The 27,334-nt window shown below is 31.4% G+C and overlaps 1 protein-coding gene across 2 annotated transcripts; it reads right to left on the reverse strand.

Annotated features, from left to right (window-relative positions):
* Positions 1 to 432: 432 nt before the first annotated feature.
* LOC126882003 (serine/threonine-protein kinase TBK1) lies at positions 433 to 26,271 on the reverse strand. Of its 2 annotated transcripts, XM_050646773.1 has the most exons (3): positions 26,032 to 26,271; positions 25,542 to 25,975; positions 433 to 13,448 (listed from the first exon to the last, which is right to left on the reverse strand). In XM_050646773.1, exons 2-3 carry the CDS (start codon positions 25,966 to 25,968, stop codon positions 11,680 to 11,682), a joined length of 2,196 nt encoding a protein of 731 aa, XP_050502730.1. In that variant the 5' UTR covers positions 25,969 to 25,975; positions 26,032 to 26,271; the 3' UTR covers positions 433 to 11,679. The 2 variants fall into 2 exon arrangements, with proteins under 2 accessions (XP_050502730.1, XP_050502729.1); XM_050646772.1 differs by having other exon boundaries at positions 25,542 to 26,271.
* Positions 26,272 to 27,334: the final 1,063 nt, after the last annotated feature.

Genomic DNA, 27,334 nt, shown 5'->3' on the forward strand with positions numbered 1-27,334 from the left:
CCATTTGACATGTTCTACGTGTTCCACTCATTAAAATACCCAGTTGGTGATAAACAGCAGTCTGATTTTTGCAGGACAGTTTAATGAAAGTGTAACAAATTAATTTTAAGTTCTGTCCGACAAAATACATTGGGACGTTTTCGTAGTCTGACCTTCCAAATTTTTAACCTGTTCCACAATTAAAATTTCCCTGTTCCAGTGTTCCCATACATCAAAGTTTGTAGCCGACTAGACACCCTTAAGCTATTAAAAAATTTTCAGCTTGCTGTTAATCAACTTTTTTTTCATACGCGGGATCCAGACCTATAAGTAACTAATTTAAATATTAAAATGTTTAACTTTCTGTTTAGTTAAAATATAAAAGTACCACTACTAAGAGGAATAGGTACCATCAATGTAAATCACAGTTTATTACTTGAATAAAAAAAGAAGTTTTATTTAAAAGATATATTACTTTAAACCTTATATACAATATTAACATAGTAATTATCGAATATGTCTATTGTTATAGTCAGTCAGTTAATATAAAATGTGGGCAAATCTATAAAAATAAATATGTTTAATGCTTGTATGAAAGTGAACAAACAGTAAATTTCTATCAGTTTCTATAATTTTTACAAGGGACGTTACAATAGTCTATGTATTAGTAGCACTATAGTTATTACGTAATTCCTACAGGACCGTTAATTTATAATTATAGTGCATTGTTGTTGGATAGAATAAGAGGACACCAAAGTTTTTATAATATAAGTATCATTAAGTGATTTAAGTAAAAAAAATTGATAATTGATCAACTGAAACCAGATTTAAGAGAATATCAATAAAAAAATATTTTAAATTCTCGGATTAATCCAGCGATAGAAGAATGGTTGCGGCTTGCGGCTCTAAATAATTCTTAAATCAATGAAAGTTACAATACTCCTGAATTGCATAAATTCATACGAGTAAGACAGTATATAACACAACAAATGTTAACTATTATATTTAAACATAATAATTTGTTTTCTTTAAAACAAAAAAATTGAACTTTTATTTAAACTAAAATTTAAAGATTTGTGATTCATTTAAAAAATACGACCTTTGTTTGATTTGTTGTTGTAATAAACTACCTTAAACCAATATCGGTTGATATTTATGTATACTAAATTATGTAAAAGTGCGATTATCTTAATACAGGGTGATTGATTAGTAGGGTAAAGCTCAATAGCTCTGCTATAGTAATAGATAGCAATAAAAGTTAATAAAAAAAATTTTAGCCACCTTTGAGCTTCACATTACAAAATTAGTTAGAATGTTACAGGGTGTTCGATAACACAGTGGCAGACCAAACTTATGTTTTTTTAAATGGAACACCCTATATTTTATTTTAAATTCGAAATCCTGTTAACTTCTCCATCACAAAAATATAAAGGTTTGTTATGTTATACAGGGTATTTACAAAGTTATAATCAATTTTATATGAAAATCGTAACAAGTTCAAGTCCCTGTATATATAAAAATAAGCAAAACAACAATGGTTTATTAATGCCATATTTTTTAACGTATTGTCAAAATTTTCAAGATATTCTTTATATCAAATACAGGGTGAGTCAAAACGCAAGTACATTATTTTCTCAGCAATTTTAAATGGACCACCCTGTATTTTATATCACTATTGAAAAGTACCATTACCGTACTTTTATTTTTAGATAACATTCCCTATGTCTAAATTTATTAGTTTTCGAGATATTTTCATTTTTTAATGGACCAGTAGCGTGGCCACCCAAATCACCAGAATTTAATAAACTGGACTGATTTCTTTGGGGTTACGTTAATAATGAAGTTTATAAAATACCTCCAACAACAAGGGATGAGATGAAAAATAGAATACAAAGTGTATTTCGATCAGGAGCGTCATTTGAACTTTTGATTGGGGGGGGGGAAGCATTATATACAATACATTATATATGATGTAATGATGAAAATTGATTTATTTTTTGTAAATTTCAGTCATTTTCAGGGCTAGGGGGGGCCAAATGCCCCCTGCCCCTATCAAATGACGCCCCTGATTTCGATGTGTTAATTTACAAATGCTCCGTAGAGTAAGTAGCTCATTCAATGATCGTTTTTAGGCGTACATAAATGTGTTAGGAGATAATTTTGAACACCTTATGTAATTAAATATTAAAAATATTTTATTAAAAGTAGCTTCTAATTTTTTCAAACATGTTTTTTTTTTGCAAAATGTGTTACTGATAAATTATGTTTCGTTCTTTATTTGTTACATTGTTACATTTACATACAAAAGTACTGTTTAATTGTCTTCACAAAATTTTTGTAAAATTTATTACTAATTTTCTTTGTTTATTTGTTGCATTTACATAAAAAGATAGTTTTTAATTGTTTCAAAAATGTTGCATGTAGTGGTTGTGTTTTTGTTTGTAAAATGTATTACTAATAAATTATTTTTATTTCTTTATTTGCTACAGTGTTACATTGATTACCGGATTGATAATTGGTAATCTTCAATTGTCAATTCAGTCATGGCTTGCTTAAAATTTAGATAAATTTAAACACCTAAAATAATTTGCTCTTAAAAATAAAAATATCTCGAAAACTAATAAATTTGGGCATAGGGAATGTTATATAAAAATTAAAGTACGTTAATGTTACTTTTCAATAATGATATAAAATACAGGGTGTTCCATTTAACATTACTGAGAAAATAATGTACTTGCGTTTTGACTCACCCTGTATTTGATATAAAGAAAATTAGCAATATCAATAATAATTCTTAAAAATTTTGACAATAAATAAAAAAAAATGGCATTAATAAACCATTGCTGTTGTGCTTATTTTTATTTATACAGGGAGTTGAACTTGTTACGATTTTCATACAAAATTGGTTATAACTTTGTAAATATCCTGTATAACATTACAAACCTTTACATTTTTGTGATGGAGAAGTTAACAGGATTTCGAATATAAAATAAAATATAGGGTGTTTCATTTAAAAAAACATAAGTTAGGTCTGTCACTGTGTTATCGAACACTCTGTAACATGCTAACTAATTTTGTAATGTGAAGCTCAAAGGTGGCTAAAATTTTTGTTATTAACTGTTATTGCTATCTATTACTATAGCGGAGCTATTGAGCTTTACCCTACTAATGAACCATCCTGTATACACAAGCCAAGGCTCACGAATGGTTAGAGCCATGATAATGATGATTACTCCTAGTCATTTGGTAGTCTTTAGCTTTAATTGATTTTCAGGAACACCAGCTATTGATGTCCAAAATTAACTCGATAGAATCACAATATAAATGCATCTTATCATAGTTACAGTAACTGAAGGTGTTCACCTCCGATTTCGTTGACCCTCTATCGATTTTCATGTAAATTGGTGAGTAGTTAGAAGATACCTCAAGAAACATAAGTGACATGGACGACATGGTGCCAACTTGCGCTTTTGCCATGGGGGTGGATGTCACCCCTCTCGGGATATTTTATTAAAAATAACCCCAATAATCGATAGGGGGGCAAATTCAAAGCAAAATGTATTATATAAAGTTATTAAAATAAAACAAATCTTTTAAATCAAAGATTTTAATGCTTCGTGAAAAAAATGCATATTTTAAACCGATTTTTCATAAATAACTTAAAAACTATAAGTTAAAAAAACCGTTATATTAAAATGAAAGATAATAAAAAACGAATAAATTCCTTACTTGAAAAAACCATTTAGTATTAATTCAAAGTGAGTTATAGGTAATTGAATGTATATTTTTTTCGGCGAGTACTCAAATCTAAGAATTCAAGCTTAAATACCGAGAAAACGATACATTTTATAAGATATAAATATTTACTAAACATTTGTTATAGGAATACCTATCAAATTAACTCCAGAAGAAGTTGATAACATCAAAATTAAGCAAGTTATGAGGAAAATAATAGAAACCCTTTCGAATTTATTAGGAATAAGTGAAAAATAAAACATAGGTACGCCATTTCCACAAAATTTAAAATTTATAGTAATCCCTATAAGAATTTCTTTAGTTTAGCATAAGTAATGACCTCAAAAATTTTAACCGGTTAGAATGAATATTTTGAAAAAAAATAAGATTTAAAAAAATTAGAATTTTTCAAATTTTCGTAATTGTCATTTTCCTTTGACAATAACACCAAAAATACTCGATATATACGTAAAAAATGATATAGAAGCAAATTTTAGTTTTTTTAACAAATATTTAACTTCTGTTATTATTTTTGTAGGATAAAAAATAATCGAGATAGAAACATTTTTCAAGTACAGTGGAACCTCGATTATCCGTCAGGGCACCGGACCAAGGGTATGACGGATAATCGAAAAGACAGTTAACAGAACATTAAAAAAAACTTAATTGATCAAACGACTAAGTGACACAATCAATGTTCGAATTGGAATCAAACTGAATTATGGTGACATACAGATACTGACTGTAAAAATTATTTTGCTGTGCGTTTTTATTTCGCCTTGCGATTCTAAAAATAGGACACTAAAAGCACGGTATCATTTATCATTAATCATTACCTATTTAAATTGAAATCTAATCCAGAGCCCTGAATAAGAACAAAAATTATTTACATAAAAAAAATGCGGTGGTGGCATAACTGCACGTGTACATTTTAACGAATTTCGTTTGGCTTATCGCAATGCTCAAACAAAATGAATTGATGACTAAATTTTTACTTATGTAGTCAATATAACTTACGTATGGACCCTGACGGTTAACAGAGGTGACGGTTAATAGAGAGACGGATAATCGAGGTTCCACTGTATTATGGAATTTATTCGATTTTTTATTATCTTCAACTTTGGTAATAGCTTTTTTGTAAAAACTTTTAGTTTTTACATTTATGAGAAACCGCTTTAAAATATGCATTTTTTCACGAAAAATTAAAATTTTTGATCTTTAATAACGTAAGTATTGATTTATTTTAATAACTTTATATAACAAATTTTGCTTAGCCCTCTATCGATTTATGGGGTTATTTTATAAAATAATTGTCACCCCGAGAATGGGTGGCACCCATCCCCAGAATAAATAATAAATGCGCCAGTTGGCACCATGTTACTTTTGTTCCTTGAGGTATCATCTAACCACTCACCAATTTTCATGAAAATCAATGGAGGTTCAACGAAATCGGAGAAAATAGCTCATATCCACCATCACTGACTGCACTATTAAGCAGCCCTTGGATTAAAACAAAAATAATTTTAATTAAGATACACATACTTATAAAAATTATTATTAGACCAGGCTGTATCGTCGCACATAGGGGTATTTGACCGATCTGGCTGGCCAAAAGTCTATTTTGTCAAACATCTTTTGGGATAACATAAACTACGTGTTCTATTAGCCCGATAGTTGCTATACACTGGGCAAACTCTTTCCCGGTCCCACGATATCGCCTACTCAGGCAATATCCAGTCAAAACTTGACCATCATCGTTCATAGTGTAAACGATTTTCGCTATTAAAGTGTGATTGCTAAGTTTGAGATTAAATACTATTTACTGGGTGATTGTTACAGTGTAAACAATTATGGATCTTGAAAATACAGGTAAGATCACATATTAATATGTGTAATTTTATACTATATTTGTACAATGCGGTTTCTAAGCAGCGTATTGAACTTTATCATTTTTTTGTTTAAAATTTGATTTGTTTTTAAAATTCTAAAAGAAATTAGTTATACTTCAGGGTGCTTCCCGGTCATATTTTTTATTGGGATGAATTTGATAGACCTCTTGAAATATGATAGACCTCTTTTTCGTTATATTTACATTTAAATTGAGGTAGTCGTAAGAACCAAATTGCACAAACCTAATTTTTTTCAGCTTTTAACACAACTCTTGTTTGTCTTAGACATGCCAAGTGGTTCAAATTACAGAGTTTTTTCTAGAAAAAGATTATACGATAAAATGCAAGAACAAAACTTGCCGAATTTGAAGCAAAAATAAATTATTTAGAAAATGAGCTTTTAACACATGAAGATTACGAGTCAAGACCAAATAAAAGAGTTGAAGCGTAAAAGCGACTTTATAAGATGGTCAAAAGCTAATAGACAGCCAGCCAAATTCTTAGAAGCCACATAAGCCCGAAATAAACATTTCAGGATGTACCGTAACAGCTTTGCACGACAATTTTCAAGGGTGGAATGGAATCTAGACTTCTGTTAAGCTCTGATCCTTTAATAACTTGTTTAAGACCAAAACAAACAAAATCCTCAAAATATTTTTCAAAGGAAACTATCGAAAAGTTCATTCCAGCTGATTTAGACGAAAATGTTAATAAACTCGGACTCCGAAGAACTAGCTGAAGATGAAGCAGATGACTCAGAAGAACCATGGAATTCATCGTCCAGTTGATGTTATTTCAATTTAATTACAATTTTTTATTACATTTACAATTGCATTTTTGTTTATTTTTGCTTGTACATAAAAAATATTCTATACCTACTCGTTTTTTTTTAATAAACTATCAGAGATAATTTCCTTTCATACAAAATATTAAAAGAAACATTAAAATTAAATAATAACGCGATAAATCTTTTTGGCCAGCCAGATTGATGAAATACCCCTATGTGCGTCGCCCCCATTAGGTAAATTATTCCGTTTCGTTTTTTTGCACAAACTTACTCAAAAAGAGGTCCTTATAACAAATTCACAGGGTGCCGGGAGGTGCGGCGGTCGGAAAATTGTTTAAACAATTTTTTTAAAAAAATTTTAAAAATCAATTTTTTTACTTGGCACAATTTTTTTAGATTCTTTGAGACATTTTGAGCAAAAAAGGTCTCTAAAATTAATTGTTGTTGAGTTATATGCGATTTAAAATTTAAAAAACGCGAAAATAACTATTTTCGAGGCTTAATAACTCAGTTAAAAATAATTATTATGAAAGTCAGAAACTGACCAAATAAAAGTTCACCCCCCCCCCCCCCCAATAAACCTGAAGAAATTTGTGTAATTAATTTATTACTAAGCTATTATTTTTAATTACTATCAATGAGCGCTAAGAGCGTATTGAGGCGGCCGTCAATATGAGTACGAGTAAGATGCACCATTGGACTACCGGAATGGTGCATAACTTTTTTTGCGCTCACCATTGACGGCCGCCTAATACGTGCATAGCGCTGACTGTTAGTTATTAAAAAATAACAGCCTAGTAATAAAATAATGACAAAAATTTTTTCAGGGTCTTGTGGGGCGGTAAACTTTGATTTAGTCACTTTCTGACTTTCATAATAATAATTTTTAACTGAGTTGTCTTGAAAATGACCATTTTCCAGAGCTGCGGTACTGATTACCGACAGTACTTAAAAAATGTACTTGAGTACTTTTAAGTACTTAAGTACTTTACTCTAAGTACTCCAAAAAAATATGTGTAAGGTAAAGGAGGGTAAGCGTACGCGGTCGACTAAAAGTACGCAGGGAATTTTTAAACACTTGGCATCACTCCAGGAATTTCGTGATATCACGTTTTAGTGTGCTTTCAACTGGAGAAGAACCCGCCATATTGTCATCCACCTGACTCTCTACCAATTTACTTCAATGTGGAATATGTGCAGAATGGTGGCATGAGGCCTGTCCAGCGCATGAAGAAATCGGACCTTTCGTTTGCGACCATTGTAAGACTCTTAGCTAGTGCGTACTTTTACCCTAACTCAGTCGTACTTTTAGCCTCCCTGGAGCTCAAGAGTACGCAAATGACACGTTTTCAAAATATTTTTTTACAGGGATGTTTTTTGTTTAAACATAATAAAATATGACTTTATTGTTACGTAATAAATAAAGATCGATATGCAACAAATATAGTATTGTTATGTCTTTCTTCCCCCAAGTTACAACCCAAAATAAACTAAGTGCGTATTATTACCCTACTTTACCATACTGGTACTAGAACTTTTAAGTATTCCGACAAATATTTGTACTTAGTACTTAAATTTGTTTTAAGTATATTTTTACTTGCAATTTAAAAAATAAAAAATACTTAAGTACTCGTTATGTACTTAAATCCTTCACGAAAAGTTCTTAAGTATTAAGGATTACTGCAAATAGTCTACGCGCCAAATAGAGGTCGCCGTGGCCTTTTCAATTCTGATGGGAAAACTCAACGGATTCTTGTAGATTCTTGGGTGCTGATTAAAAATTTCCAGGGTGGATTTCGATCCAAGTGGTCAAAAAATTGTTATAAATAATGTAATTGTTTATAAATTGTTTAAAAGGCTCTAGCTCATAAACTAAAATAGATACAAAAAAATAAAATTTGTTCCTTAATAAAAAACAAAGAAAATGGCGTTTACTAAACTTAAATACAACAATTGGAACTCAAGATATTGTAAAATTAGTGCATAATGCAAAATAAGAAGTATTTTTGCAAATGAGATTTGGAAAGTCTCATTTTAAAGCATAATTCATACACTTCAAAACAAAATTTGTTAATTTACTTTATCTTTATTTGTGTTAAAGTTATACCCGTCTGAAGTTATGATTTTCTTTAAAAAATTGCACATACATTTGTTTATAAGGGTTTTAAGCAAATGTGAGCAATAAACATTTATACTTTAATTAACATTAATGATAGCATTAATTAACATAAATAATAACATAATAAATGAACATCTTTACAAGACTATGCAGAAGGCTGTGCAACTCTAAAATTTTTTGGAGATACTCCGGCGTATCAAGTCACCTAGAGCTCCATAACACGGAAAGAGTCCCACCAGAGCTCAATCCTTTTAATACCGTAGGTATCTGGGATGAGTCAATTTTCCGCTTAGAGGGAGTGTGAGCCGTATGGCTAAATCTGGAAAACATAATAATTAACATCAATGATAAAGAACTCAAAAAGAGCATTTTGAGCTTAAGAAAATGTTCGTATGTTTATTTTTGACCAAGATATCGATATTTGAATAGCGCGCTCTGAGGCGCAAGATCGGCTCACAGCGTCAAGGTTAACGCGCTAACCTCTCTATACAAATTATAATTTATATGTGTAGGTATACGTTATCTTCATTTTTTAATTTTAAAGAACCTAATTCAATTTTAACATATAATTATTATAAATATAAAATATCATCATACAGTACCTCGTATCACCTTTCATTCAATTTTCTTTTTCTTCGATTTTTTGTACCAAATGAGAAAAAAAAATCATGAAAAACAAGTTTTCAGAAATACAGTAATCTCGATAGAACGGACCTCTAATCAACGGACTTCGGATATAACGGACAAAAAATAAGATCAAATGTAAAAAAAATTGAATGCAAAAAAATATGAAAAGTCGAATTCTAGAAGGAAAAACAACAAGGACAGGATCTCGGCACTGCTTTGTGCCAACGCAGATGGATCGCATGGATTGACTTTTATAATTGTTGGTCAATCTCGTAAACCTAATAGTAATTATTGTCACAGATATAATCATCAAAAGGCATCATCTGCCCGTTTCATATTATAGCTCTAATAGGGCATGGCTCACCAGAGATATTTTCAAAAATTGGTTTTGTACCTGCAGTGAAAAAATTTCAAGAGGAGAAACTGGTAATACCGCCTAAAGAGGTGAAATGTTTATTGATTTTAGACAAAGCTCCTGCTAATCCCCTTGAAAGTATTCTAAATTCAGAAGGTGGCAACTTTAATAATTGTATGTTTTGCCAAAAAATACATCGCTTATTCAACTAATGAATCAGTGAATAATTTTATCAACCAAATAAGTGTATTGCAGAAATTTTTTAGACGAAGTAGAAAAGTAAAAAAGTAGCGAACAAAACTTTATTCCTTTTTTAACTTATAGATTTGTACACTGTATCTAAATACAGTACCTACATAAAAAAAATTGATTGATTTTAAACCTATTTTTAGAACGGCCTTTCTGCTTTAACGGACATCCCGTCCCCCCAATTAGTCCGTTATATCGAGGTTTTACTGTATAACCTAAAAGAAAGTTTTTCTTATTTAATAATACTATTTTTGTAAACATTTTCCTTCGTGCATCTGCATTGAGATATACAGGAAATATCAGCTTTTGTACATCTACATAAGCTTTTATAACAATTTTTACAGTTACGTGGTGGTACTAAGTCTGTTCTTGGAGGCATTCAAATTGAAACTTTTTGGAGCTTCAGTGTCTCATTATCTATCTATATTATCGTTCACTGAAAACGATCTAAATGACATCCAGTTACTCTGAGTATCTTCATTTATTTTTCTTTTGACAAAATTATTGTAATTTATTTATATGTTCCTGTTTTAAACGTCCAGCTCTCCATTTCATACAACAGCACTGCAAATATCTTATATTTAGGACCGGTTGTTCGAACGCTAATCAAAAATGATCATTATCAAATATTTAATTACTGTCACAACTGTGAATGTCAACTTTGATTTAGTTGCTGAAAACATAATTATTGATTACAATTATAAAATTAGTTAATCAATTATGTTAATAATTGTTATGTTAATTGATTAACTAAACTCATAATTATAATCAATTATGTTTTCAGCAACCCAACCAAAGTTGACATTGACAGTTGTGACAGTAATTAAATATTTGATAGTGATCATTGTTGATTAGCGTTCGAACAACCAGCCCTTAAGTGTTCTAATCCTTAATTTCAATGAAATGTTCTTGTTATATTGTCCTTTTCATGAGCATTTTTCAGTGCGTAACAAATGATAGGAAAAAGGGTAAGTCCGTGATAATACACATTTATGACATTTATTCTAACATGACATTTTAGTTAAATCTGACAGTTGTCACATTTTATTTTCAATTTGGAATAAAAACAAATCAAATGTGTTTCTTGCATTTATAAAATGGTATTTTCTTTGATTTGTATAGTCTTATAAATTATATAGATTATATTTGTAATATTATCTAATTAAAAAAAATTTTTATTATGGCGCCATCTATCGACAACTAGAATAACTAGAATAAATGTTGTAAATGTCTGTAATCACGGACGTGCCTTTTTTCTGTCACATACAATTTAATGCGTTAGAAAGAAATTGAAAAACTGTAACGCACTGAAAGATGATCATGAGAAACAGAATATATGAGTTTCTTCACTTTTACACAAGTACTTAGAATAAATGTGTGTCATACTTGTACTTGAACTCGATATTTAAGCACCAAATATTTTAAATGTAGGTACTTAATTACCAAATCGGTTACTTAATACTTAGTACTTAAATTTACTGTTTTCAAGTACATACTACTTAACCGAAATACTTAAGTATTTATTTATTCTTGGTACTGGTATTTATACTTAGTTCCACTTTGAGTACTGGTACTTAAGACTTCAGTACTTTTTGTCGGTACTTACAACAGCTCTTCCATTTTCGCGTTTTTCATATTTTAAATCGCATATAACTCGAAAACTATCAATTTTAGAGAAAAATCACACGAGACCTTTTTGCTCAAAACGAGCAAAATAATCTAAAAAAATTTGTCCGAAGTAAAAATATTGATTTTTTGAATTTATTTAAAAACCATTGTTAAACAATTTTCCGACCGCGGCACCTCCCGGCACCCCGTGTATTTGTTATAAGGACCTCTTTTTGATTAAGTTTGTGCAGAAAAAAACGAATCAGAATAATTTACCTAACGGGGACGACGATACAGCCTGGTCTATATTATGTTATTTTATTCAATTTTATTACATTTCTGTATTGTCATTTGCATTAATTTTTTTCATGATTTCCATTGTTGAATCGTTCAAGTAAGTGGTGAGTTTTACATTTTCATTGAGAACATCTTTAATATTTTTACACTCTTTATGGTATTCAGTAAAACACTGTTTTAATTTTTGACTTTGCAGATTTCTTACCTTAGGTACCGTATTTTGTTTGTTATTGCTTTTAACAAAGTCCATGTAATCAGAATTTTCAATCGCAATATCTTCTTCAAACTCCGTTAACTTGCTTTCATATTTTTTAACATCTGAAATCAAAATTTCAGATTTTAGATGGATGTTTTGAGCTATTTTATACCAATCACCAAAATTTTCGGCTAACTGCTCATACTGAGGAAAGACTTCATGCTCAAATAAATTTTTCAATCTATTCAGAGTCTGAGTAATTTTTATACGTTCTAATATATGAAATTGTTCATCGTTATAGCTTAATGTGCGTGTAGCTCTATCCCTTACTAAATGTTGCCAAGAATCTCTTAAATGTTCTACTTGACTTTTAGCCCTCGCTGGAGAGAGTGTTTTATAAGGACACTTGAGATTTCTATTAGTGTTCTCCCACTGTAATTTCAGATTGGAATCTGTACAATGCGTTTTATGCAAATTTGTAACACCCTGTACAGAGATTGTTAAAAAATCTTTACTCAGACTTTCCAATTTTTCCACAAAATTTGTTTTGTTATTGTAGCGACTGATTTGTTGTGAAATTTGCAATATATCTGCAGTCTTTTGAAGCGTTAAAGTTTTATCCAAGAGATGTTGTGTATTTTGATGCAGTTCTTGTAATACTGTTGTTATGTACTTTGTAAAATATTGAACAGTATCTCTAATAAGCTTACTAAACAACGAATATTTATCAATCTGTCGTTTATATTGATGACCAATGCTACATGCAGATTTCGCTTGAGCAGCATCATTTTCTACAGACATTACATTAGAAAATTCGTTAAATTTCGGTAATTCTGGATCAGGTACCACAGTAATATTATTATTTTCTCTATCAAATAAAAAATATGGATCTTCTTTAGTAGTTTTTGGATAACCTGTTATTAAAGTATAATCTTCTATGAGATTTTTTAAAAGATTATTCTGATAAATTAAAATTTGGCTATTTTCTTTAATTTCAATTTGCTCTGCTATATAACTTTGTAAATGTGTATAATTCTCTATTGGAAGTATATATATTTTAATTAGTTGGGCTTTATTTACGTGAAATATATGAAAAAGTTTACGAGAAAGAATGACATCTACTTCATTAAAAAATTTGTCAAATGACCAAATTTTTCTATGATCTGCCTCCAATAGACCCGCTAATAAAGGAGTTACTATCTTTTTAAGACCATAACTTAACTGACAATTCATTGGAAGTTCTCTTTTCCATTCTATTGGTCCACCCTCGCGATATTGTATACCAGATATTACCCCACTTTCTTTTTTTGTAGTAATTTGATGCATAGTTTCCTTATTTCGACGTCCCCCGTATGGTCTAAAAGGTAAGTTTCCTGTAGCAACATGATACAAAGTTACACCAATGGACCACAAATCTATAGTTGCACCAAAAGTTTTGTTAGCAGGTTTCCGTAGAACCGCTCTTTCATACATATCTGGGTGCAAATACTCTTCTGTACCATACAACGATTGAAAGTATTGGCCTTCTTGAAGTTCTCTCGCAGCTCCAAAATCGGTGAGTTTATATACAGTAGTACCATCATCACGAATATATTTCATAATATTACCTGAAAATAAAAATATACTTGTCATAATCTTAACATTCTCCTTCCAAACAAAGGGACCTATCCTATTTTTACAATCTTTTAAAATATCGAAAAAACAAAAATTGTCTCCTGTTCTAGGGTTATTGTGAGAAGGATGGAAGAATTACATAAGAAAACGGAGACGGCTGAAAACACAGAAGAAATAATTGAACTACTAGACCAAGAATGCCCAGAGGAGCCTTATGAAAAGGTAACCTTGTACGAAAAAGGCATTATCGGGCACTAGATGATGTGGCAATCCCAGTAACTAAGGCCTGCTGATGCAAGTGTGAAGAGGGAATTTATTGCAAGGTACCCAGACCTCCCCAAAGTATTCATGGAAAGAGATTAAAATGGGACTATGTCACACATAAAAACTATAGTAGAGGAAAATGGGAGAAAGAAGATATAAAAAAAATTGGCCACAAGATGAAACAGAGGAAAGGAGAAGAACCGATGGCTGTTAAATTCCTGGCAGCATCCAGAAAGCTATTAGATCATAGGGAAGATATTGAATAGAGAAACAATAGGGATAGCAGCACCAGCAGCACTAGGAGTGGAGAAATAAAGAAAAGTGCTAGAGACGGCAACAAGAAGAAGAGGAAAGAAGGTAACTACAAATATATATGTATAAAAATGTAAATAAATTCAAATATTAGCCAGAAAAATGAAAGAATGAAAGAAAAAGGTATTCATCACAAAACCGAAAGACAAGCTATATGCTGAACTCATAAAGGAGTTAAGAGAAGAGCTAGGAGAAAGCTCTTGCTTAACCCTGTCATCAACAAGGTTAGGCAAACCCGACAAGAAGGTATGGTAATGGAATTAGATAGAGGCAGAAAAATGGCAGAGCCAGTCAAGAATTTAGTAGCATCAAGATAAGGATGCCCAACAAGGGAGGAGGCAAAAGGTGGAATAATGAAGAAGGGGTTGGTGCTAGTGGACATGGATGGCTTAACCACAGAAAAAGATATTTTCGAATCAGTAGAGAAGTTAGTTGGTAGAAAGGAAGCATGTGAAGTAGTTGGAAAAATAAGGGGAAACAGGGGAGAAAGTAAATTTGTTATGTAGAGCTGGATGAGGACATAGCCAGAGGACTTCTAGAGTTAGAAAGAATAAAGATTGAGATGATCCATTAAACAGTGAAAGAGACACAATGTTATAGATGCCAAATACATGGCCACATAGAAAGATACTGCGAGAGGGAAGCAAGAGGTGGTGATGGAAGTGCGGGGTAGAGTGTCATGTGCAATTCCAGTGTCAGAGTGACATTGTAATAACTTGGTGACATATACCAAAAAGACTTTATACCAAAAGGGCTTTTATGACACCAAGTTATTTAATTATTAATAAATAATTACTTACATAAAATTTTAGTTGAAAATTAAAGATTTTGTTGGAAAAACCCGCAATTTCTGAGAAAAATTTTCGTCGAAGTAAATCGGGAAAAACATGCTCTATGCAGAATTTAATTCTGGTGAATTTTTATTTGGGTGTTTTTGGTGTAAAGTTAAAATCTTTGGAGTTATAAAGCAATAATTGAAAACAACATGATTTGGGGGCACCATTTTGTTTATAAAAAAAGTAGCACACTATCTGCCGACTTTGAATACCTATATTATTAATATATAGAATCATAAAATTCGATTGCAGCAATAAAATTGTTGGTAAATAACTTGGCTAACTAAAAATGGCCTATTCCCCGATAATCTACCCAGACTATAAGCACTTTTTTACATCACTAATATCTACTTAGTATTCCAAATTCAAGGGAATATTATCAGAATTATATTAGACCAGGGCGGATCTGTGAAAAAACCTCTATCTTTGGATGTGAGAGGTGGCATTCGGATTTTTGCAGATAAAGGTAGGTGAAAACTTCAATAATAATAATAATTGACTTATTCTCCTCCTCAAATATGCCCGGAACATTAATAAAAAAATTAAAATATTTAAAAATTTCAAAAAACATGTTTTTTTTTCTTCTTTCTTTGCTTATAACTTTAAAACGATTCATTTTGGAAAAAAATCGTGAGGAAATAAAATAAAGATAGGTAATTGAATTTTGTATGATATACGACTGGTTAAAAATGTCTTAATTTATTACTCTTTCTGCAAAATACCAATAAATACAAAATAAGGGGGCAAAATAAGCCTGTTTTTATTCAATATTTTTCAACCACTTTGGTTGCACTTAGAACCTTCGTAATTCGCTTAGAAGATTCTTACAACATACTTAAATCGTCCACCAAATTTCATTAAAATCGACCTAATAGATTTTGCGTAATAATTTTGCAATCTAAATTTTTTTAAAAAAGTTCAAATTTTTTAAAAGCTTTCTGAACAAATAGTAGACCATTTAGAAGTTTGCTAATTATTGTGCATATAAAGAGCCTCTACACCTATCTAATACATTTTACAGGATTAAAATCGGATTATTTAACACCCTCAGCCCCAGTGTATCCTTTTAGATACACACTGTCCTCAATGCTGTGTACCGAAAAAGATACACATGACTCGTGTTCGATCTGTTGTGTCTCCTAAAAGGACACACTCTTAAGTTTTTATATGTAGATAATAATGTTATGGCCTGAGCCAATTTTCTGGTATAACTGGGTTTGGCCTTAGACATGAAAAGATAGGTTGTATGTAACTAGAAATTCATATAAAAATACAAAAATATAAAAATAGGAAAATACAAAAATAAACTGAAAATAAATAAAAAAAATTGCTTCAGTCACCCTAAAATAACAAAAATCTCTATTCATTCAAAAAAACATTTTGGCCCAGAATGAAAATTTTGTGAACTAGCGTGGAGCTGAAGGTGTTAAGTGGCCTCAGCACTGTTTTAAAGTTATTAACATTTTTTTGACTTATAAACAAATACAGCGAGGAATTCATTTTCTCAAGAGTGGGCATCTCTGGAGATAAATCCCGAAACAGGTCGATTTTTATTTTTAAATTCTAATTTTTTGGAATACATATCATACTAGTGACGTCATCCATCTGGGTGTAATGACGTAATCGATGATTTTTTTAAATGAGAATAGTGGCCGTTTGATAGCTCATTCAAAACGCTAGGGAGCGTTCAAGTATTACATAACGCGATTTTTGAAGATTTATGACCCCCCTCCCCCTACGTAACGCACTGTAATGGGCGTTTAACTATTGCGTAACGCAATTTTTGAAGATTTTTGACTTTTTGACCCCCCCACCGACCTGCGTTACGTGATACTTGAACGCTCCCCTATTCAATTTTGTATTTACTAATATAAACATTAACATAATTATTTATACAGGGTGACCAAAAACATTTTTTTTAATTAAATTAATTGAGACAAAAAGAAGAATGTTGGTAATATATTTATTGCAAAATACATTTTACTGAAGTCAGAAAACAGAAAAAATGTTAATTTAAAAAATAAACATTGCTTTTCGCTTAAATTAAATGTTAAAACTGCTAAGAGGCTGGTGGGTGGCAACTTTAATATTGAATTTAAGCGAAAAACAATAGTTATTTATCAAATAAACATTTTTCCCTGTTTTGGGACAACAGTAAAATGTATTTGGAATTAAATAAATTATATACATTCTTCTTTTTGTCTCAATTAATTTAATTAACAAAAAAATTTTTGGACACCCTGTATAAATAATTATGTTAATGTTTATATTAAAGAATAACTTAGCTTCCATTCGTCGTGGTAGTCAGACGTGCGTAGGAAAGAAGCTTGTTTTTTAAAACCGGTGTCTATAAATTAGATATTTAAATAAATATTTTGTGAACTTTAAAAGTAAATTAATTACACCAAATAAAAAAGCGAAATCGGAATAAAAACATTAAAAAGTTATGAGTGCAGTTAGCGGGGGCGACGCCCCCGATAAAAATGTTTTAGAAACCCAAATGGATACAGAACATGCAACATCTTCAAAGGAGGAGCTATTAGGATTCCAAAATCTTGTTCCAGTTACACAGATAAGTACCACAAAACTTGTTAATAATAAACCCATTATCGATAATGACTTTGCTAATGTACACACTTCAATAACAAATAACATTAACAAAGAAGTAGGAACAAAAAGGGAGGAATTTCTTTACCGACAAAACGACCTAGGACCTTTTTACGCGTATTTAGAAAATAATTCACCCGATTTTAAAGGCAGATTAAACGCGTTAAGGATAGGTGACATTATTATCACAAATTTTAAAGAAATTGATGAAAAAATTGTAAGCATTGACGCAGTAGGAAGAAATAAAATACGTATAAAATTTAAAGATTATAAATCGGCTAACTATATAATATCTAAAAAAAAATGAAGCAATATTTATAAAAAATAATCTAGACATATACATTCCTAAGTTTCTTTTAGTTAGACAGGGCGTAATAAAAGATATTTCCACAGAATTTTCAGTAGAGTATGTTAAAAACAGAATAAAAATGTACGATTTACACTGTAAATTTGAAGTCCTTCAAGTCACAAGATTAAATCGAAGACAAGTAGATGAAAACGGTACTCAATACATTCCAACAAAAACATGCGTAGTTAGTTTTAAGTCACAAGTGCTACCAAAATATATAACAATCAACAAGGTACTAAAGGAAGTCGAACCATACAAACAAAAGGTGCTATTATGCTTTAATTGTCTTCGATTTGGACATACAGGTGGGCAGTGTAAGAGCAAGGCTAGGTGCGATAAATGTCAAGAATCCCACAACTCAAAAGATTGTAAAAAGACCGATCTCACTCCAAAATGTTTTAACTGTTCGGGGGATCATTTTACTACAAATTTAAGCGCGTGTCAAGAATTTCAGCGTCAAAAACTTATTAAAGACGCTATGTCTTCCAATAATATTAGTTATCAAGACGCAAACAAAGAGTTCCCCAGAAACTCCTATGCAAAAGTAACATCCATAAATACGGAACAAACTACAAACCTCTCCTGCCTCAAAACTTTCCCTCCATTAAATCCCAATAATTATACACCCACCCAATTCCCATCAAATCCAATTAACAAAATGTCAACTAATAATATATTCTACAATAATAATTCAAATGATTAATTATTTATATGGGAAATAAGCCACAATTAAAATGAAAAAAATAATTTTATTAACGTTTCGACGCCCAAATCGGGTGCCGTTGTCAAAAAAGATTTGGGCGTCGAAACGTTAATAAAATTATTTTTTTCATTTTAATTGTGGCTTATTTCCCATATAAATAATTAATCATAAAGTATAAACATAAATAAGGAAGAACTCGAAAACTTAGTCAAATTAACTATAAATGGAAACACCTCATCACATTCTCAGACCTCAACCATGCAATAAATATCCTTCAATGGAACTGCCGTTCGGCAGTTTCTAATAAAAATAACTTAGAATATCTACTAGATAGGGGCAACTACTCCGTTGCACTTCTATCGGAAACATGGTTTAAAGCAGAAAAATACTATAATTTTAAAGGCTTCAACAATATTCGCTGTGACCGGGACGACGGGTACGGCGGCTCTGCCATTTTATTAAAATCAGACTTAATATACCAAGAAGTCTCAATTCCAACTACAATCAACTTTGAGCATACTTGTATCTCGGTAAATTTTCCATATATACATAAAAAAATTTACTTTGTTTCAGTATACCTTAAACCGAGAACTAGAATATCATTACAACAGTGGATTAACTTTTTGGAACAAATTCCAAAACCATTCATAATTGGGGGCGACTTTAACGCACATAGTTTGGCATGGAACGATGGATATGACGATATCTATGGCAAGATTCTTTTGGAAGCTATCGAACAATGCAACCTAGTAATTATAAACGACGGATCACCTACATTAGCAAACAATAAGAAGTCAGCTGTAGACTTGACCCTCTGTACACAGGATCTGACACAACTAATTACGTGGTGTACTTTAGAAGAACCTTATGGCTCTAATCACTTACCAATACACATACAATTTGGAAGGAATATCCCACCTGCGCAAATTAAACAGACAAAACATAATATATGGAGACTCAAGGCTGCTAATTGGGATGTATACACCGCTACCCTTGAAGCAACAGAACCAAAATCATCACTAATGGGCATTATCGACAATATTAACAAAGCTGCCGACAAAGCAATTCCGTTACGAAAATCAAACGCACAATATAGAAATACTAATTAAAAAGTAAGATTGTTTTTCCTTCGTATTGCAGCCGAATATATAAAAATGGTACACACATTTTTATTTTAAAATAGAAATCATTGCTCAAAGGACTGGTGGAACGAAACCTGTAACATAGCTGCTAAAGCAAGAAAACAAGCTTTCTTAACCTACAAACAGGCTCCAAATCTTAATAATCTAACAGAATATAAAAGACTTGATGCAGTAGCTAAAAAAACTTTTAAAGAAACTAAGAAAAAAAGTTGGATAAATTACTGCCAAAATCTAAATCAAAATACACCAATTAAAGAAGTGTGGAACAAAGTAAACCGATATAAAAACCGAAAACAAGCGAATAAACCCCTAATGGACCCCAAAGAAGACTGGATAAGCGAATTCCACACAAAAATCTCACCTCCATGGGTCGAAAACAACATTACTCAACAAATAGCTACTGTAAATAGGAACACTTCTTTCCTACAATCGTTATTTCAATTATGGGAACACGATCATTGCATTAAATCAACAAATAATAAATCTCCCGGGGCGGATAACATTTCATATAATATGTTGCATAAAATGCCCTTAGACCATAAGAAAGCCCTGTTGGAATTGTTCAATTCGATTTGGATAAATAGGATTCCTTTTCCACCGATGTGGAAAGAATACATCATAGTACCTATTAAAAAACCTGGAAAACAGAATGGAAATGCAGATTCATATAGACTCATAGCTTTATCATCGTGTATATTTAAAACCATGGAAAGAATGATAAAGAACAGGCTTGAATATTGGCTAGAAAATGAAAAAATATTACCTGACTCACAATATGCTTTTAGAAAGGGAAGATCTTCCTTGGAACCCCTAACGATACTAGTAAATGACATCTATCTAGGATTCACACACAAATACAGCACTTTGGCCACATTTTTGGATATAACTTCAGCATATGATAATGTTCAAATAAATATACTAGAAGAGAAGCTCATCAATATTGGTCTACCAACCTCCTTTGCCAACTTCATAAAATCAGCTTACTCTAATCGATCAGTTTCCTTAAAGATAAATCAAGAAATTTCGGAATCAAGAATATGTAGATCTGGATTACCACAAGGTAGTATCCTGAGCCCAATCCTCTACAGCCTGTACACAATGGATATAGAAAATGTTATATCACAAAAGTCTAAAATCATTCAATACGCTGATGATGTTGTTATTTACATCAGTAGCAAATCAGAGGTCAAATGTATAGAAAATATCAACACTGAATTTATAAAAATCCAAAAATACCTAGACAACATGGGACTTTCCATATCCGAGTCCAAAACCAATATATGTATTTTCTCTAGAAACAGAAACAACTATCAAAGACAATTAACAATAGGAAAATATAAACTCTGTATTAGTAACTCTGTAAAATATCTTGGTCTGCATCTAGATAGAAAACTATTATGGAAGGACTGTATCCACCAAATTATCAAAAAAACAAGTAATTCTATAAATATCCTAAGAGCGTTTTGTAGAGCAAAGTGGGGAGCAGACCCAAATACTGCTTTACTATTCTACAAAACAATGGTACGATCAATAATGGATTATGGAAGTCAACTCTATGGAACAGCAGCAGATACACATCTAAATAAAATCGAGATACAACAAAATAAATGCTTAAGAGTTTGCCTGGGATATCTTAAGTCAACGCCCATAAACATTATACAAGCTGAAGCCGTGGAACCTCCTCTTAAACTAAGAAGACAACTATTGAGCAGAAAATTCATGATAAAAACCATTTCAAAAAAAACTTCTTACCTCAATAGTGTACAGTCACTAACAGTTCAAGTTTTGACCCATAGATACTGGCACTTCAAGAAAACCCCCCTCATAGTAGAATCTTTCTCAGAAATAGCTGACATTACAGATATACTCTATTCCAACCAACTCCCTCCAGTTTTAATTTACTCACCTGAACAAATTTTTTCACGTGAAATTAGAACCTACTATTTTGAAAGTGAAGAAGTAGCAAGTATCAATCAAACAAAGTTCAACGAAACAAAAAACAAATACTGGCCAAACTATGATTCTATATTCACTGATGGATCAAAGTCAAAAGAATATACTAGTTGTGCCTTTTACCATTTTGAGGAAAATACTGACAAAAAATTTATTTTACCAAAGGAAGCTTCCATATATACTGCAGAACTAACAGCAATAGTGCAAGCTATGAAATACATACTCGGCTCTAACCACGACAAATTTATAATATGTACGGACAGCAAAAGTGCAGTAGATAAACTTAAAAATGTTAAAATAAATAGATCAGTTAATCATATTGAAGCAAAAATCCTGTATTTATATAATGAGATACACATCAAGAATAAAGTCGTCATATATCTATGGGTAAAGGGACACGCAGGCATAACAGGTAATGAAATGGTGGATGCCTTAGCAAAAACAGCTCCAACATCAGGAAAAGAACTAAATCTTAAACTACCCCCGTCCGATTTATTCTTAAATCAAAGGAACAAAATAAATGAGATGTGGCAAAACCTATACAGTGCATCAACAACTGGAACAAACTTTTGTAAACACCAGCCAAGGATCCCCAGAAAACCATGGTTTCACAAAATACCAAACAGAAACTTTGTTGCCACAATAAATCGAATACGTGCAAACCATGCACTAACACCTTATTATAAGCACAAAATAAAAATTACAGACGATCCACTGTGTAGTTGTGGTAAAATGGGTACATTGGTACATGTTTTACTTGAATGTCCAATAAATATTGTAAACATTAATAATCTATATAAAAACTTAATTCACGTAATCCCTCATTATCCGCGGACTCATCAACCGCGGTTTCACTTATCCGCGGTTGCGATATCTGTTAAATCTTTAATGAGAATATTTTATTATTTTTATATATTTTTTATAATTTGACCAGTCGCGTTAAATCACTCATGATACGCCACTGGCGCTTGTTCTTAGTAGTAAGACTATGGCAATTAGTTTATATTCTGAAGGTTTAAAATACCTAAAATACCGGCGAATGTAGACGCTGATCTCAGCGTCTTTATTTTTGTTGATGTGATAATACTATTTCACAGATATGCAATTTAATCATATTTCTTTCTATGTACAGCTGGTTCCTAAAAAAACTGATAGGACTCTTAGTAAGATTTGATCATTTTGAGGAGTGTATGATGGGTCTGACATTATATTATATTTATTATGACAGACAAATAATAAAATAAATAAACAAACAGCCATTTTTTGAGGTTGAAGTTATCTGACAAATTTTAAAATTTTTCAGTGACAGTGACAGTATGTAGATAATAAGTATTTATCCTTCAAAATATAATAAATTAAATATAATTAAACTCATATTCATTATATCACACCCTATCAAAAGCTTTTTACAAGAACATAGTCAGCGATTGTGATATGGAGACTACATCAAGATCGCCTATAAATCGTGCTGGTAATTGCCTTGCACCGAGACCAAAACCAAAAAGAAGAAGAAGAAGAAAGTACACTGCTCAATTTTCTACAAAATACGCTTTAAGAGTCGTATCAGTTTTTTTTTGGAACCAGCTGTACATACTAATATATACGTATTCAATATTGGGAATATTGGGATTACCTATATATGTCACATTCTTCTTTGGATCGCGGATCCCTCGCCAACCACGGTTTCACCAACCGCACCTTTCTCTTCGGAACGTAACCCTCGCGGTTGAAGAGGGATTACTGTACAAGATAAACCTTCCAATAGACCTAAATTGTATTATTTTTTCAGGAAATAATAATATACTTTATGTACTTCATCAACACATCATAAACTGTAAACTAGAATTGTAAAATTACTAACCAATTTTGTAAGCAATTCTGCAAAACAAACTAAATGTAAAGCATTAAAGGAAAAAAAAAAGGTGAATACAAAAAAAAAAAAAAAATATATACCAAGTAAAAAAAAATGAACCAATTAAAAAAAAACCAAAAAAAAAACAAAAAAAAAAAAAAACACACACACAAAGAGGGCTAAAACCTCCGCGGCGTTGAACCGGGTTGATGCTCTAGCGCGGAAGGAAAAAAAAATTAAACACCTTACACTTTACTAATGCTACATATTACTAACAAAACAAATGAATACATCATGCTCAAGTTTGATACTATGAAACAATTTACACAAACTATTTATACAATCTAACATAGTCTGGCTAATTGGTCCTCACCAAAGCCATAAATTCCACGAAAAAAAAAAAAAAATATTAAAGAATAGAGAATTGAATAATCTTTCGAATGAGCGATCACATGATCTCTATTCTCATTTAGAAAAATCATCGATTATGTCATGACACCCAGATGGATGACGTCACTAGTATGATATATATGCCAAAAAATTATAATTTAAAAACAAAAATCGACCTGTTTCGAGATTTATCTCCAGAGTTGCCCATTCTCGAGAAAATGAATTTATTCCAACTCAAATGTCCTCACTGTTTTTGTTTATAAGCCAAAAAATTGTTTATAACTTTAAAACAGTGCTGAGGCCACTTAAATAATCCGATTTTAATTCTGTAAAGTGTATTGGATAGGTAGGGAGCCTCTTTATATGTAAAAAAATTAGCAAACTTCTAAATGGTCTACTTTTTGTACAGAAAGTTTTTAAAAAATTTGAACTTTTTTAAAAAAATTTAGATCGCAAAATTATTATGCAAAATCTATTAAGTCGATTTTAATGAAATTTGGTGGACGGTTTAAGTACATATGTTGTAAGAATTTTATAAGCCAATTATGAAGGTTCTAAGTGCAACCAAAGCGGTTGAAAAACATTGAATAAAAACAGGCTTTTTGTCCCCTTATTTTGTATTTATTGCTATTTTGCAGAAAAGTTAATAATTTACGTCATTTTAAACTGGTAGTACATCATACAAAATTCAATTATCTTTATTTTATTTCCGTATGACCTTGTTCCAAAATGAATCGTTTTAAAGTTATAAGTAATGAAAGTAGAAAAACATCGATGTTTTTCGAAATTTTTAAATATTTTAATTCTTTTATTAATGTTCCGGGCATATTTGAGAAGGAGCATAACGATGGCTTAGTGTGAAAACCTCGCATCTCATTAAATTACAATTTTACAGGAGAGGCAAAAAACTGATTTTCTGCATAGTATAACCTAAAAACAAAAATTACCGTTACATATTTTTAATTCGAGCACATTGAGACATATATCTGATATTAGCCTAGAGCTAAAAGTGTTAAGTGTTTCTATTAAATTGGAAATACAAATATTAACTATGAAAAACACGTAAATATCCTTGCAGTATATAGAGCCTTTGCCCAAGTAACTATGATAACCTGGTATATCTTGATATACGTGTTTTTCATCTTAAATGAGGTTGTGTTTATTATTATTTAAGAGGTTTTCATTTTTCATAGCTTATTGCACACCTCCAAATACTAGGTTGATACAGTACAAATCTTTTGATTTAAGGTTCATAAAATGTTTCTGTATGCAGGACTACCTTTTACTGTTCACAAAAAACATTTCTCCAAGTCGAATCTCTCAAACAAATGCTCCAAATTAAGTACCAAAGTCTTGGTTATAAATATACGTGGTATTCACACTAAATCAAGAGAGCAATTGATATACGTGGTTTCTTTTTTCGGCTGTAGAAAATAGTCTAATGTATTTGGATTTTTTCTAACAGTTGTAAATAGTGAGATATAAGGTTTTCAAACTAAAACCACCAAAATGTCATTTTCGAAAAAAAATGAGATACGAGGTTTTCACACTAAGCCATCGATAAGTCAATTATAACTATTGAAGTTGTCACCAAACTTTATCTGCACAAATCCAAATGCCACCTCTCACATCCACCTCAAAACAGATCAATCCTGGTCTATATGTATTTAATACTAACCTGGCTTTAGATCTCTATGTATAAGATTGTTATCTCTTAGATGTTTCATTCCTTTATATAAATGCTCTAATACTAACAAAAACTCAGACTCTTCTAAACCATATGTATTTTCAGGATCATCTAAAATGTTAAAGAGACTTCCACCAGTACACAGCTCCATAACTATCACTTTGCCCCTGTTTTCTTGCTCTTCTTCGATCGCCAAAAGTTTAACAATATTTTCATGATTAACTCTTTGTAGTACTTCGAATTCTCGCAGCTGAATTTCTTGTGGTCTAAGTGTGCTAAGTTGATTAAATGTTTTAACTGCTACAGGTTCACCATTTACCTTGTTAACACCTTGATGAACAGTTGCAGTAGCACCTTTTCCCAGAATACTGGTCGTAGACCAAACATAATTTGTCGAACCTCGTAAATAGGAAGACATTTTTATCCTAAAAAGAAATGTTATGTCCTTTAATAATTATTATAAAAGCTTATTTATATTTACAAGTTTACAATTCCATTCGCCTTTATTTGTTATGTTACTGTCACTGTCAATTATTAGTGTCAATAAGTCAATTAGATAGCCACTACAAAGGTAATTTTCCTTTTATTTGTGGAATACAGATATTCGTTTCCAATATTCTAATGATTAATAAACGTTTCTGTAGTTATTGTATTCAATTTTAGTAATATCAATATTTTTATTTGAACCAAATTGAACCATTTTCATTTGAAAGGGATTACAGTGTTGCCACAAGATAAATAAGAGAAACAGAAACTTTAAACTTTCTTTTGTTTATTTTTATACCTATTAAATCAGTGTTTCTCAACCTTTTAGTATTCGGCGCTCCTTATCTTTCTTTTTCAAATAATAATAAAATATGACAAATAAAAAATATCACCGGAGAACGGCAGTTCTCGTCAGTGGCGCACAATACCCCTACATGCGACACTATATACACACAAAATTTTCGAATTTTCTAAATCTGACAGAATTGAAAATCGGACCAAATCCCATCCTAAAGTTTAGGAAAAGACTCGCCCACTCACTCCATTTTGGTCCAAGGATGTGGACTTTACGGTCCTTCCCATTTAGGGTCTGTTTTTCGTTCTCGTCCCCAAAACTCCCAAAAATTTAAGTTCGTCCTTTGCTGCTTCTGATAGTACTGTGGTACTGCTCATTACCTTTCCAACGCATGTCTAATTTTGAAAATCGGTTATACCATTCAAAAGTTACCGAGCTCAGAAGTATGACTCAATTTTTAATTAAAAAGCGGAAAATGTTTGTGGATATGTATGTATGTATGTATGTAGGTATGTGAAAAAGTTACACCGATCTGAATTTTTTTTCTGTGTTTGAAGAGGGGGCCAGGGCCGATTCAGAACCGGTGTAGTTTGTGACTTTTGACCACCCATAACCCAGATATAGGGCTTGGTAGATACAAAATGGCATATTTTTGGGCGTATATATCTTAAGGCCGCGTCCCACCATCAAATAATTTGATCAAACTGGTTTGAGCAAACTGAAAGTGATAGTTAGTGACGTCACATCCTGAGTGTTCATTGTGGATAATAATGAAAAATTTTAATTTTAAATAAAGTACAAACAAGTTAGACAACTCAATACAAAAAATTTGATCAAACTAGACTGATAGTGAGAGCACAGATTTTTAGAATTTCAAAAAAACTGCAATTGTGACGTCACTTTGACGTACTTCCGGAGTTTGCTCAAACTGTTTGATCAAATTATTTGATGGTGAGACGCGGCCTTTAGGTTCAAGGAGAGACATGAAAACCGCAAATACACC

This window comes from Diabrotica virgifera, chromosome 3 (assembly GCF_917563875.1).
Source record: "Diabrotica virgifera virgifera chromosome 3, PGI_DIABVI_V3a".
NCBI lineage: Eukaryota > Metazoa > Arthropoda > Insecta > Coleoptera > Chrysomelidae > Diabrotica > Diabrotica virgifera.

What these genes read in the sequence shown, in the direction of transcription:
- LOC126882003 (XM_050646773.1), bottom strand. Translation starts at nt 25,968, where the DNA reads ATGTCTTCCTATTTACGAGGTTCGACAAATTATGTTTGGTCTACGACC. An exon ending in ACATAGAGATCTAAAGCCAG is followed by an intron (nt 13,449 to 25,541) that starts GTTAGTATTAAA and finishes TTTTATTTTCAG; the next exon opens with GTAATATTATGAAATATATT.